The 13,648-nt window shown below is 39.5% G+C and overlaps 1 protein-coding gene across 2 annotated transcripts in view; it reads left to right on the top strand.

Annotated features, from left to right (window-relative positions):
* Positions 1 to 13,293, top strand: part of LOC129827337 (highly divergent homeobox-like) — an 86,164-nt gene extending 72,871 nt beyond the window's left edge. The window contains exons 9-12 of one of the 2 annotated variants that reach the window (XM_055888091.1): positions 491 to 514; positions 12,298 to 12,390; positions 12,532 to 12,654; positions 12,848 to 13,293. In XM_055888091.1, coding sequence (XP_055744066.1) covers positions 491 to 514; positions 12,298 to 12,390; positions 12,532 to 12,654; positions 12,848 to 13,108 — 501 coding nt within the window. In that variant the 3' untranslated portion in view covers positions 13,109 to 13,293. The remainder of the gene's footprint in view (positions 1 to 490; positions 515 to 12,297; positions 12,391 to 12,531; positions 12,655 to 12,847) is intronic. The other variant, XM_055888092.1, reaches the window with a different exon arrangement.
* The last annotated feature ends 355 nt before the right edge of the window (positions 13,294 to 13,648 follow it).

The raw sequence follows: 13,648 nt of genomic DNA, 5'->3' as shown, positions 1-13,648 counted from the left end.
GAGACTGTTATGACACTAGAGAGACTGTTATGACACTATAGACACTGTTATGACACTAGAGAGACTGTTATGACACTAGAGACACTGTTATGACACTAGAGAGACTGTTATGACACTATAGACACTGTTATGACAGAATGGAGTGGAGGACAGCAGCAGCAGCGCCCCCATGGCTCACAACGTGGTACTGCAGTATACACTATTAAACTACACTGTTATGACACTAGATATAAACTGTTATGACAGAATGGAGTGGAGGACAGCAGCAGCAGCGCCCCCATGGCTCACAACGTGGTACTGCAGTATACACTATTAAACTACACTGTTATGACACTAGATATAAACTGTTATGACAGAATGGAGTGGAGGACAGCAGCAGCAGCGCTCCCATGGCTCACAACGTGGTACTGCAGTATACACTATTAAACTACACTGTTATGACACTAGATATAAACTGTTATGACAGAATATAGTGGAGGACAGCAGCAGCAGCGCTCCCATGGCTCACAACGTGGTACTGCAGTATACACTATTAAACTACACTGTTATGACACTAGATATAAACTGTTATGACAGAATGGAGTGGAGGACAGCAGCAGCAGCGCCCCCATGGCTCACAACGTGGTACTGCAGTATACACTATTAAACTACACTGTTATGACACTAGATATAAACTGTTATGACAGAATGGAGTGGAGGACAGCAGCAGCAGCGCCCCCATGGCTCACAACGTGGTACTGCAGTATACACTATTAAACTACACTGTTATGACACTAGATATAAACTGTTATGACAGAATGGAGTGGAGGACAGCAGCAGCAGCGCCCCCATGGCTCACAACGTGGTACTGCAGTATACACTATTAAACTACACTGTTATGACACTAGATATAAACTGTTATGACAGAATGGAGTGGAGGACAGCAGCAGCAGCGCTCCCATGGCTCACAACGTGGTACTGCAGTATACACTATTAAACTACACTGTTATGACACTAGATATAAACTGTTATGACAGAATGGAGTGGAGGACAGCAGCAGCAGCGCCCCCATGGCTCACAACGTGGTACTGCAGTATACACTATTAAACTACACTGTTATGACACTAGATATAAACTGGTATGACAGAATGGAGTGGAGGACAGCAGCAGCGCTCCCATGGCTCACAACGTGGTACTGCAGTATACACTATTAAACTACACTGTTATGACACTAGATATAAACTGTTATGACAGAATGGAGTGGAGGACAGCAGCAGCAGCGCCCCCATGGCTCACAACGTGGTACTGCAGTATACACTATTAAACTACACTGTTATGACACTAGATATAAACTGGTATGACAGAATGGAGTGGAGGACAGCAGCAGCAGCGCCCCCATGGCTCACAACGTGGTACTGCAGTATACACTATTAAACTACACTGTTATGACACTAGATATAAACTGGTATGACAGAATGGAGTGGAGGACAGCAGCAGCAGCGCCCCCATGGCTCACAACGTGGTACTGCAGTATACACTATTAAACTACACTGTTATGACACTAGATATAAACTGTTATGACAGAATGGAGTGGAGGACAGCAGCAGCGCTCCCATGGCTCACAACGTGGTACTGCAGTATACACTATTAAACTACACTGTTATGACACTAGATATAAACTGTTATGACAGAATGGAGTGGAGGACAGCAGCAGCAGCGCCCCCATGGCTCACAACGTGGTACTGCAGTATACACTATTAAACTACACTGTTATGACACTAGATATAAACTGTTATGACAGAATGGAGTGGAGGACAGCAGCAGCGCCCCCATGGCTCACAACGTGGTACTGCAGTATACACTATTAAACTACACTGTTATGACACTAGATATAAACTGTTATGACAGAATGGAGTGGAGGACAGCAGCAGCAGCGCTCCCATGGCTCACAACGTGGTACTGCAGTATACACTATTAAACTACACTGTTATGACACTAGATATAAACTGTTATGACAGAATGGAGTGGAGGACAGCAGCAGCAGCGCCCCCATGGCTCACAACGTGGTACTGCAGTATACACTATTAAACTACACTGTTATGACACTAGATATAAACTGTTATGACAGAATGGAGTGGAGGACAGCAGCAGCGCTCCCATGGCTCACAACGTGGTACTGCAGTATACACTATTAAACTACACTGTTATGACACTAGATATAAACTGTTATGACACTAGATATAAACTGTTATGACACTAGATATAAACTGTTATGACACTAGATATAAACTGTTATGACACTATTAAACTACACTGTTATTACACTAGATATAAACTGTTATGACACTAGATATAAACTGTTATGACACTAGTAAACTACACTGTTATGACACTAGATATAAACTGTTATGACACTAGATATAAACTGTTATGACACTAGTAAACTACACTGTTATGACACTAGATATAAACTGTTATGACACTAGATATAAACTGGTATGACACTAGATATAAACTGTTATGACACTAGATATAAACTGTTATGACACTAGAGAGACTGTTATGACACTAGAGAGACTGTTATGACACTAGAGACACTGTTATGACACTAGAGACACTGTTATGACACTAGAGAGACTGTTATGACACTAGAGAGACTGTTATGACACTAGAGACACTGTTATGACACTAGAGACACTGTTATGACACTAGACACTGTTATGACACTAGAGACACTGTTATGACACTAGAGAGACTGTTATGACACTAGAGACACTGTTATGACACTAGAAAGACTGTTATGACACTAGAGACACTGTTATGACACTAGAGACACTGTTATGACACTAGAGAGACTGTTATGACACTAGAGAGACTGTTATGACACTAGAGACACTGTTATGACACTAGAGAGACTGTTATGACACTAGAGACTGTTATGACACTAGAGACACTGTTATGACACTAGAGAGACTGTTATGACACTAGAGAGACTGTTATGACACTAGATATAAACTGTTATGACACTAGAGAGACTGTTATGACACTAGAGAGACTGTTATGACACTAGATATAAACTGTTATGACACTAGAGAGACTGTTATGACACTAGAGAGACTGTTATGACACTAGAGACACTGTTATGACACTAGAGAGACTGTTATGACACTAGAGACTGTTATGACACTAGAGACTGTTATGACACTAGAGACACTTATGACACTAGAGAGACTGTTATGACACTAGAGACACTGTTATGACACTAGAGAGACTGTTATGACACTAGAGACACTGTTATGACACTAGAGAGACTGTTATGACACTAGATATAAACTGTTATGACACTAGATATAAACTGTTATGACACTAGAGAGACTGTTATGACACTAGAGAGACTGTTATGACACTAGAGACTGTTATGACACTAGAGAGACTGTTATGACACTAGAGAGACTGTTATGACACTAGAGACACTGTTATGACACTAGAGAGACTGTTATGACACTAGAGAGACTGTTATGACACTAGAGAGACTGTTATGACACTATAGACACTGTTATGACACTAGAGAGACTGTTATGACACTAGAGACACTGTTATGACACTAGAGAGACTGTTATGACACTAGAGAGACTGTCATGACACTAGAGACACTGTTATGACACTAGAGAGACTGTTATGACACTAGAGAGACTGTTATGACACTATAGTCTGTTATGACACTAGAGACACTTATGACACTAGAGACACTGTTATGACACTAGAGAGACTGTTATGACACTACAGACACTGTTATGACACTAGAGACACTTATGACACTAGAGACACTGTTATGACACTATAGACACTGTTATGACACTATAGACACTGTTATGACACTATAGACACTGTTATGACACTAGAGAAACTGTTATGACACTAGAGAGACTGTTATGACACTAGAGACTGTTATGACACTAGAGACACTGTTATGACACTATAGACACTGTTATGACACTAGAAAGACTGTTATGACACTAGAGAGACTGTTATGACACTAGAGACACTGTTATGACACTAGAGACACTGTTATGACACTAGAGACACTGTTATGACACTAGAGACACTGTTATGACACTAGAGACACTGTTATGACACTAGAGACACTGTTATGACACTAGAGAGACTGTTATGACACTAGAGACACTGTTATGACACTAGAAAGACTGTTATGACACTAGAGACACTGTTATGACACTAGAGACACTTATGACACTAGAGAGACTGTTATGACACTAGAGATACTGTTATGACACTAGAGAGACTGTTATGACACTAGAGACACTGTTATGACACTAGAGACTGTTATGACACTAGAGACTGTTATGACACTAGAGAGACTGTTATGACACTGGAGAGACTGTTATGACACTAGAGAGACTGTTATGACACTAGAGAGACTGTTATGACACTAGAGACACTGTTATGACACTAGAGACTGTTATGACACTAGAGACACTTTTATGACACTAGAGAGACTGTTATGACACTAGAGAGACTGTTATGACACTAGAGACACTGTTATGACACTAGAGACACTGTTATGACACTATAGACACTGTTATGACACTAGAAAGACTGTTATGACACTAGAGAGACTGTTATGACACTAGAGACACTGTTATGACACTAGAAAGACTGTTATGACACTAGAGAGACTGTTATGACACTAGAGACACTGTTATGACACTAGAGACACTGTTATGACACTAGAGACACTGTTATGACACTAGAGACACTGTTATGACACTAGAGAGACTGTTATGACACTAGAGACACTGTTATGACACTAGAAAGACTGTTATGACACTAGAGAGACTGTTATGACACTAGAGAGACTGTTATGACACTAGAGAGACTGTTATGACACTAGAGAGACTGTTATGACACTAGAGAGACTGTTATGACACTAGAGACACTGTTATGACACTAGAGAGACTGTTATGACACTAGACACTGTTATGACACTAGAGAGAATGTTATGACACTAGAGAGACTGTTATGACACTAGAGACACTGTTATGACAATAGAGACACTGTTATGACACTAGAGACACTGTTATGACACTAGATATAAACTGTTATGACACTAGAGACACTGTTATGACACTAGATATAAACTGTTATGACACTAGAGAGACTGTTATGACACTAGATATAAACTGTTATGACACTAGTAAACTACACTGTTATGACACTAGTAAACTACACTCTTATGACACTAGTAAACTACACTGTTATGACACTAGATATAAACTGTTATGACACTAGTAAACTACACTGTTATGACACTAGAGAGACTGTTATGACAGTAGATATAAACTGTTATGACACTATTAAACTACACTGTTATGACACTAGATATAAACTGTTATGACACTAGATATAAACTGTTTAACACTAGATATAAACTGTTATGACACTAGATATAAACTGTTATGACACTAGTAAACTACACTGTTATGACACTAGAGAGACTGTTATGACAGTAGATATAAACTGTTATGACACTAGATATAAACTGTTTAACACTAGATATAAACTGTTATGACACTAGATATAAACTGTTATGACACTAGTAAACTACACTGTTATGACACTAGAGAGACTGTTATGACAGTAGATATAAACTGTTATGACACTAGATATAAACTGTTTAACACTAGATATAAACTGTTATGACACTAGATATAAACTGTTATGACACTAGATATAAACTGTTATGACACTAGATATAAACTGTTATGACACTAGATATAAACTGTTTTGACACTAGATATAAACTGTTATGACACTAGAGAGACTGTTATGACACTAGAGACACTGTTATGACACTAGAGACACTGTTATGACACTAGAGAGACTGTTATGACACTAGAGACTGTTATGACACTAGAGACACTGTTATGACACTAGAGAGAGACTGTTATGACACTAGAGAGACTGTTATGACACTAGATATAAACTGTTTTGACACTAGAGACACTGTTATGACACTAGAGAGACTGTTTTGACACTAGATATAAACTGTTATGACACTAGAGAGACTGTTATGACACTAGAGAGACTGTTATGACACTAGAGACACTGTTATGACACTAGAGAGACTGTTATGACACTAGAGAGACTGTTATGACACTAGAGAGACTGTTATGACACTAGAGACACTGTTATGACACTAGAGAGACTGTTATGACACTAGAGAGACTGTTATGACACTAGAGAGACTGTTATGACACTAGAGACACTGTTATGACACTAGAGAGACTGTTATGACACTAGAGAGACTGTTATGACACTAGAGAGACTGTTATGACACTAGAGACTGTTATGACACTAGAGAGACTGTTATGACACTAGAGACACTGTTATGACACTAGAGACTGTTATGACACTAGAGACTGTTATGACACTAGAGACTGTTATGACACTAGAGAGACTGTTATGACACTAGAGATACTGTTATGACACTAGAGAAACTGTTATGACACTAGAGAGACTGTTATGACACTAGAGAGACTGTTATGACACTAGAGAGACTGTTATGACACTAGATATAAACTGTTATGACACTAGATAAAAACTGTTATGACACTAGATATAAACTGTTATGACACTAGATATAAACTTATATGACACTAGATATAAACTGTTTTGACACTAGATATAAACTGTTTTGACACTAGATATAAACTGTTATGACACTAGAGAGACTGTTATGACACTAGAGAGACTGTTATGACACTAGAGACTGTTATGACACTAGAGACACTGTTATGACACTAGAGATACTGTTATGACACTAGAGACACTGTTATGACACTAGAGACACTGTTATGACACTAGAAAGACTGTTATGCCACTAGAGACACTGTTATGACACTAGAAAGACTGTTATGACACTAGAGACACTGTTATGACACTATATAGACTGTTATGACACTAGAGAGACTATGACACTAGATATAAACTGTTATGACACTAGATATAAACTGTTATGACACTAGAGAGACTGTTATGACACTAGAGACACTGTTATGACACTAGAAAGACTGTTATGCCACTAGAGACACTGTTATGACACTAGAAAGACTGTTATGACACTAGAGAGACTGTTATGACACTAGAGACACTGTTATGACACTATATAGACTGTTATGACACTAGAGAGACTATGACACTAGATATAAACTGTTATGACACTAGATATAAACTGTTATGACACTAGAGAGACTGTTATGACACTAGAGACACTGTTATGACACTAGAGACACTGTTATGACACTAGAGACACTGTCATGACACTAGAGACACTGTTATGACACTAGAGAGACTGTTATGACACTAGAGAGACTGTTATGACACTAGAGAAACTGTTATGACACCAGAGAGACTGTTATGACACTAGAGAAACTGGTATGACACTAGAGAGACTGTTATGACACTATATAGACTGTTATGACACTAGAGAAACTGTTATGACACTAGAGAGACTGTTATGACACTAGAGAGACTGTTATGACACTAGAGAGACTGTTATGACACTAGAGAGACTGTTATGACACTAGAGAGACTGTTATGACACTAGAGAGACTGTTATGACACTAGATATAAACTGTTATGACACTAGTAAACTACACTGTTATGACACTAGTAAACTATACTGTTATGACACTAGTAAACTACACTGTTATGACACTAGATATAAACTGTTATGACACTCGATATAAACTGTTATGACACTAGATATAAACTGTTATGACACTAGATATAAACTGTTATGACACTAGATATAAACTGTTATGACACTAGATATAAACTGTTATGACACTAGAGACACTGTTATGACACTAGAGAGACATTTATGACACTAGAGAGACTGTTATGACACTAGAGAGACTGTTATGACACTATATAGACTGTTATGACACTAGAGAAACTGTTATGACACTAGAGAGACTGTTATGACACTAGAGAGACTGTTATGACACTAGAGACTGTTATGACACTAGAGAGACTGTTATGACACTAGAGACACTGTTATGACACTAGAGAGACTGTTATGACACTAGAGACACTGTTATGACACTAGAGAGACTGTTATGACACTAGAGAGACTGTTATGACACTAGAGAGACTGTTATGACACTAGAGAGACTGTTATGACACTAGAGAGACTGTTATGACACTAGATATAAACTGTTATGACACTAGAGATACTGTTATGACACTAGAGACACTGTTATGACACTATAGACACTGTTATGACACTATAGACACTGTTATGACACTAGAGAGACTGTTATGACACTATAGACACTGTTATGACACTAGAGACACTGTTATGACACTAGAGAGACTGTTATGACACTAGAGACTGTTATGACACTAGAGACTGTTATGACACTATAGACACTGTTATGACACTAGAGAGACTGTTATGACACTAGAGAGACTGTTATGACACTAGAGACACTGTTATGACACTAGAGAGACTGTTATGACACTAGAGACACTGTTATGACACTAGAGAGACTGTTATGAAACTAGAGACACTGTTATGACACTAGAGAGACTGTTATGACACTAGAGACACTGTTATGACACTAGAGACACTGTTATGACACTATATAGACTGTTATGACACTAGAGAGACTGTTATGACACTAGAGACACTGTTATGACACTAGAGACACTGTTATGACACTAGAGAGACTGTTATGACACTAGAGAGACTGTTATGACACTAGATATAAACTGTTATGACACTAGAGAGACTGTTTTGACACTAGATATAAACTGTTATGACACTAGAGAGACTGTTTTGACACTAGATATAAACTGTTATGACACTAGAGAGACTGTTATGACACTAGATATAAACTGTTATGACACTAGAGAGACTGTTATGACACTAGAGACACTGTTATGACACTAGAGAGACTGTTATGACACTAGAGAGACTAATATGACACTAGAGAGACTGTTATGACACTAGAGAGACTGTTATGACACTATAGACACTGTTATGACACTAGAGACACTGTTATGACACTAGAGAGACTGTTATGACACTAGAGACACTGTTATGACACTAGAGACACTGTTATGACACTAGAGACTGTTATGACACTAGAGAGACTGTTATGACACTAGAGACACTGTTATGACACTAGAGACACTGTTATGACACTAGAGACACTGTTATGACACTAGAGACACTGTTATGACACTAGAGAGACTGTTATGACACTAGAGAGACTGTTATGACACTAGAGACACTGTTATGACACTATATAGACTGTTATGACACTAGAGACACTGTTATGACACTAGAGACACTGTTATGACACTAGATATAAACTGTTATGACACTAGAGAGACTGTTATGACACTAGAGACACTGTTATGACACTAGAGAGACTGTTATGACACTAGAGAGACTAATATGACACTAGAGAGACTGTTATGACACTAGAGAGACTGTTATGACACTATAGACACTGTTATGACACTAGAGACACTGTTATGACACTAGAGAGACTGTTATGACACTAGAGACACTGTTATGACACTAGAGACACTGTTATGACACTAGAGACTGTTATGACACTAGAGAGACTGTTATGACACTAGAGACACTGTTATGACACTAGAGACACTGTTATGACACTAGAGACACTGTTATGACACTAGAGACACTGTTATGACACTAGAGAGACTGTTATGACACTAGAGAGACTGTTATGACACTAGAGACACTGTTATGACACTATATAGACTGTTATGACACTAGAGACACTGTTATGACACTAGAGACACTGTTATGACACTAGAGACTGTTATGACACTAGAGAGACTGTTATGACACTAGAGAGACTGTTATGACACTACAGACACTGTTATGACACTAGAGACACTGTTATGACACTAGAGAGACTGTTATGACACTATAGACACTGTTATGACACTAGAGACACTGTTATGACACTAGAGACACTGTTATGACACTAGAGAGACTGTTATGACACTAGAGACACTGTTATGACACTAGAGAGACTGTTATGACACTAGAGACACTGTTATGACACTAGAGAGACTGTTATGACACTAGAGAGACTGTTATGACACTAGAGAGACTGTTATGACACTAGAGACACTGTTATGACACTAGATATAAACTGTTATGACACTAGAGATACTGTTATGACACTAGAGACACTGTTATGACACTATAGACACTGTTATGACACTATAGACACTGTTATGACACTAGAGAGACTGTTATGACACTATAGACACTGTTATGACACTAGAGACACTGTTATGACACTAGAGAGACTGTTATGACACTAGAGACTGTTATGACACTAGAGACTGTTATGACACTATAGACACTGTTATGACACTAGAGAGACTGTTATGACACTAGAGAGACTGTTATGACACTAGAGACACTGTTATGACACTAGAGAGACTGTTATGACACTAGAGACACTGTTATGACACTAGAGACACTGTTATGACACTATATAGACTGTTATGACACTAGAGAGACTGTTATGACACTAGAGAGACTGTTATGACACTAGAGACACTGTTATGACACTAGAGAGACTGTTATGACACTAGAGAGACTGTTATGACACTAGATATAAACTGTTATGACACTAGAGAGACTGTTATGACACTAGAGAGTCTGTTATGACACTAGAGAGACTGTTATGACACTAGAGAGACTGTTATGACACTAGAGAGTCTGTTATGACACTAGAGAGACTGTTATGACACTAGAGAGACTGTTATGACACTAGAGAGTCTGTTATGACACTAGAGAGTCTGTTATGACACTAGAGCGACTGTTATGACACTAGAGACACTGTTATGACACTAGAGAGACTGTTATGACACTAGAGACTGTTATGACACTAGAGACACTGTTATGACACTAGAGATACTGTTATGACACTAGAGACACTGTTATGACACTAGAGACACTGTTATGACACTAGAGAGACTGTTATGACACTAGAGAGACTGTTATGACACTATAGACACTGTTATGACACTAGAGACACTGTTATGACACTAGAGAGACTGTTATGACACTAGAGACACTGTTATGACACTAGAGACACTGTTATGACACTAGAGACTGTTATGACACTAGAGAGACTGTTATGACACTAGAGACACTGTTATGACACTAGAGACACTGTTATGACACTAGAGACACTGTTATGACACTAGAGACACTGTTATGACACTAGAGAGACTGTTATGACACTAGAGACACTGTTATGACACTAGAGAGACTGTTATGACACTAGAGAGACTGTTATGACACTACAGACACTGTTATGACACTAGAGAGACTGTTATGACACTAGAGAGACTGTTATGACACTATAGACACTGTTATGACACTAGAGACACTGTTATGACACTAGAGAGACTGTTATGACACTATAGACACTGTTATGACACTAGATATAAACTGTTATGACACTAGAGAGACTGTTATGACACTAGAGAGACTGTTATGACACTATAGACACTGTTATGACACTAGAGACACTGTTATGACACTAGAGAGACTGTTATGACACTAGAGACACTGTTATGACACTAGAGACACTGTTATGACACTAGAGACTGTTATGACACTAGAGAGACTGTTATGACACTAGAGACACTGTTATGACACTAGAGACACTGTTATGACACTAGAGACACTGTTATGACACTAGAGACACTGTTATGACACTAGAGACACTGTTATGACACTAGAGAGACTGTTATGACACTAGAGACACTGTTATGACACTAGAGAGACTGTTATGACACTAGAGAGACTGTTATGACACTACAGACACTGTTATGACACTAGAGACTGTTATGACACTAGAGAGACTGTTATGACACTATAGACACTGTTATGACACTAGAGACACTGTTATGACACTAGAGAGACTGTTATGACACTAGAGACACTGTTATGACACTAGAGACACTGTTATGACACTAGAGACACTGTTATGACACTAGAGAGACTGTTATGACACTAGAGACACTGTTATGACACTTCAGACACTGTTATGACACTAGAGACACTGTTATGACACTAGAGAGACTGTTATGACACTACAGACACTATTATGACACTATAGACACTGTTATGACACTACAGACACTGTTATGAGACTAGAGACACTGTTCTGAGACTGTGTTTCCTATCAGATTTAGCCACTGATTATAGAGGGTTGTGTTTCCTAACAGAAGATAGAGGTGATTGATGATGATGATGATGATGATGGTGTCGAGATGGTCGGATCTGATATGGAAAACATGCAGAACCTCCTGGAGTTTAAGGTGATGGAACACACACACACACACACACACACACACACACACACACACACACACACACACACACACACACACACACACACACACACACACACACACACATACCATGATGTGCACAGGCCAGTATGTGTCTGTGTGTTTCAGCTTGAGGAGGTGCAGTATCTGGAGAGCCAACTAGAGAATCAGAATCAGAGATATTATGAGTTGGAGACCTTCACCAAGAGTCTTCTGACCGCTGTACGGACCAACAACCTGGACAGACAACAGGTACACACACACAATCTCACTTACACTTGTACACGCACAAACACAACACACATAATCATTTCGAAACAGCATTGTGTGTGTGTGTGTGTGTGTGTGTGTGTGTGTGTGTGTGTGTGTGTGTGTGTGTGTGTGTGTGTGTGTGTGTGTGTGTGTGTGTGTGTGTGTGTGTGTGTGTGTGTGTGTGTGTGTGTAGGAACTTCTAGCCAGTCTACCTCAGCCTGCAGATCAGGACTGGGACATGAGTCCAGAGGGAGGAGCCAACTCCATCTCCATAACAACACACTCTGCACCCAATCACGAGTCCCCGTTGGCCGGGAGCAAAGACGAGACACCATTGGTCAACCCCAACAAGGACCTCCCAGTGGTCACTCTAAACGAAGACGGTTCGTTGATTGCTGAGCTCAACGGGTCGTCTGTATCAGAGGATCTAGAGACTGAGACCGGACCAGAGTGACTGTACTGACACACACACCCTGTCTGTTACCATCCAGAGTGACTGTACTGACACACACACCCTGTGCCTGTGGAAGGATCCTCAACTAGCTGTGCTGGGCTCACAATGCCTTTTATATTACTTATCACTACGCCTTGTCTGGTCTAGTTTCAGACACAACAATAAACAGACTCCATAATAACTGACCTGACGACTCTGTTGTTACTCTGCCAGAATGTCTGTGACTGTCTGTTACCATCCAGAATGTCTGTTACTCTGTTGGCTGTCTGTTACCATCCAGAATGTCTGTTACTCTGTTGGCTGTCTGTTACCATCCAGAATGTCTGTTGCTGTCTGTTACCATCCAGAATGTCTGTTACTCTGTTGGCTGTCTGTTACCATCCAGAATGTCTGTTGCTGTCTGTTACCATCCAGAATGTCTGTTACTCTGTTGGCTGTCTGTTACCATCCAGAATGTCTGTTACTGTCTGTTCCCATCCAGAATGTCTGTTACTGTCTGTTACCATCCAGAATGTCTGTTACTCTTTTGGCTGGCTGTCA

The sequence above is a fragment of the Salvelinus fontinalis genome, chromosome 29, assembly GCF_029448725.1.
Source record: "Salvelinus fontinalis isolate EN_2023a chromosome 29, ASM2944872v1, whole genome shotgun sequence".
NCBI classification, from domain to species: domain Eukaryota; kingdom Metazoa; phylum Chordata; class Actinopteri; order Salmoniformes; family Salmonidae; genus Salvelinus; species Salvelinus fontinalis.
Note: the sequence above shows the minus strand (reverse complement) of the source record. Positions and strands in the feature narration are given on the sequence as shown.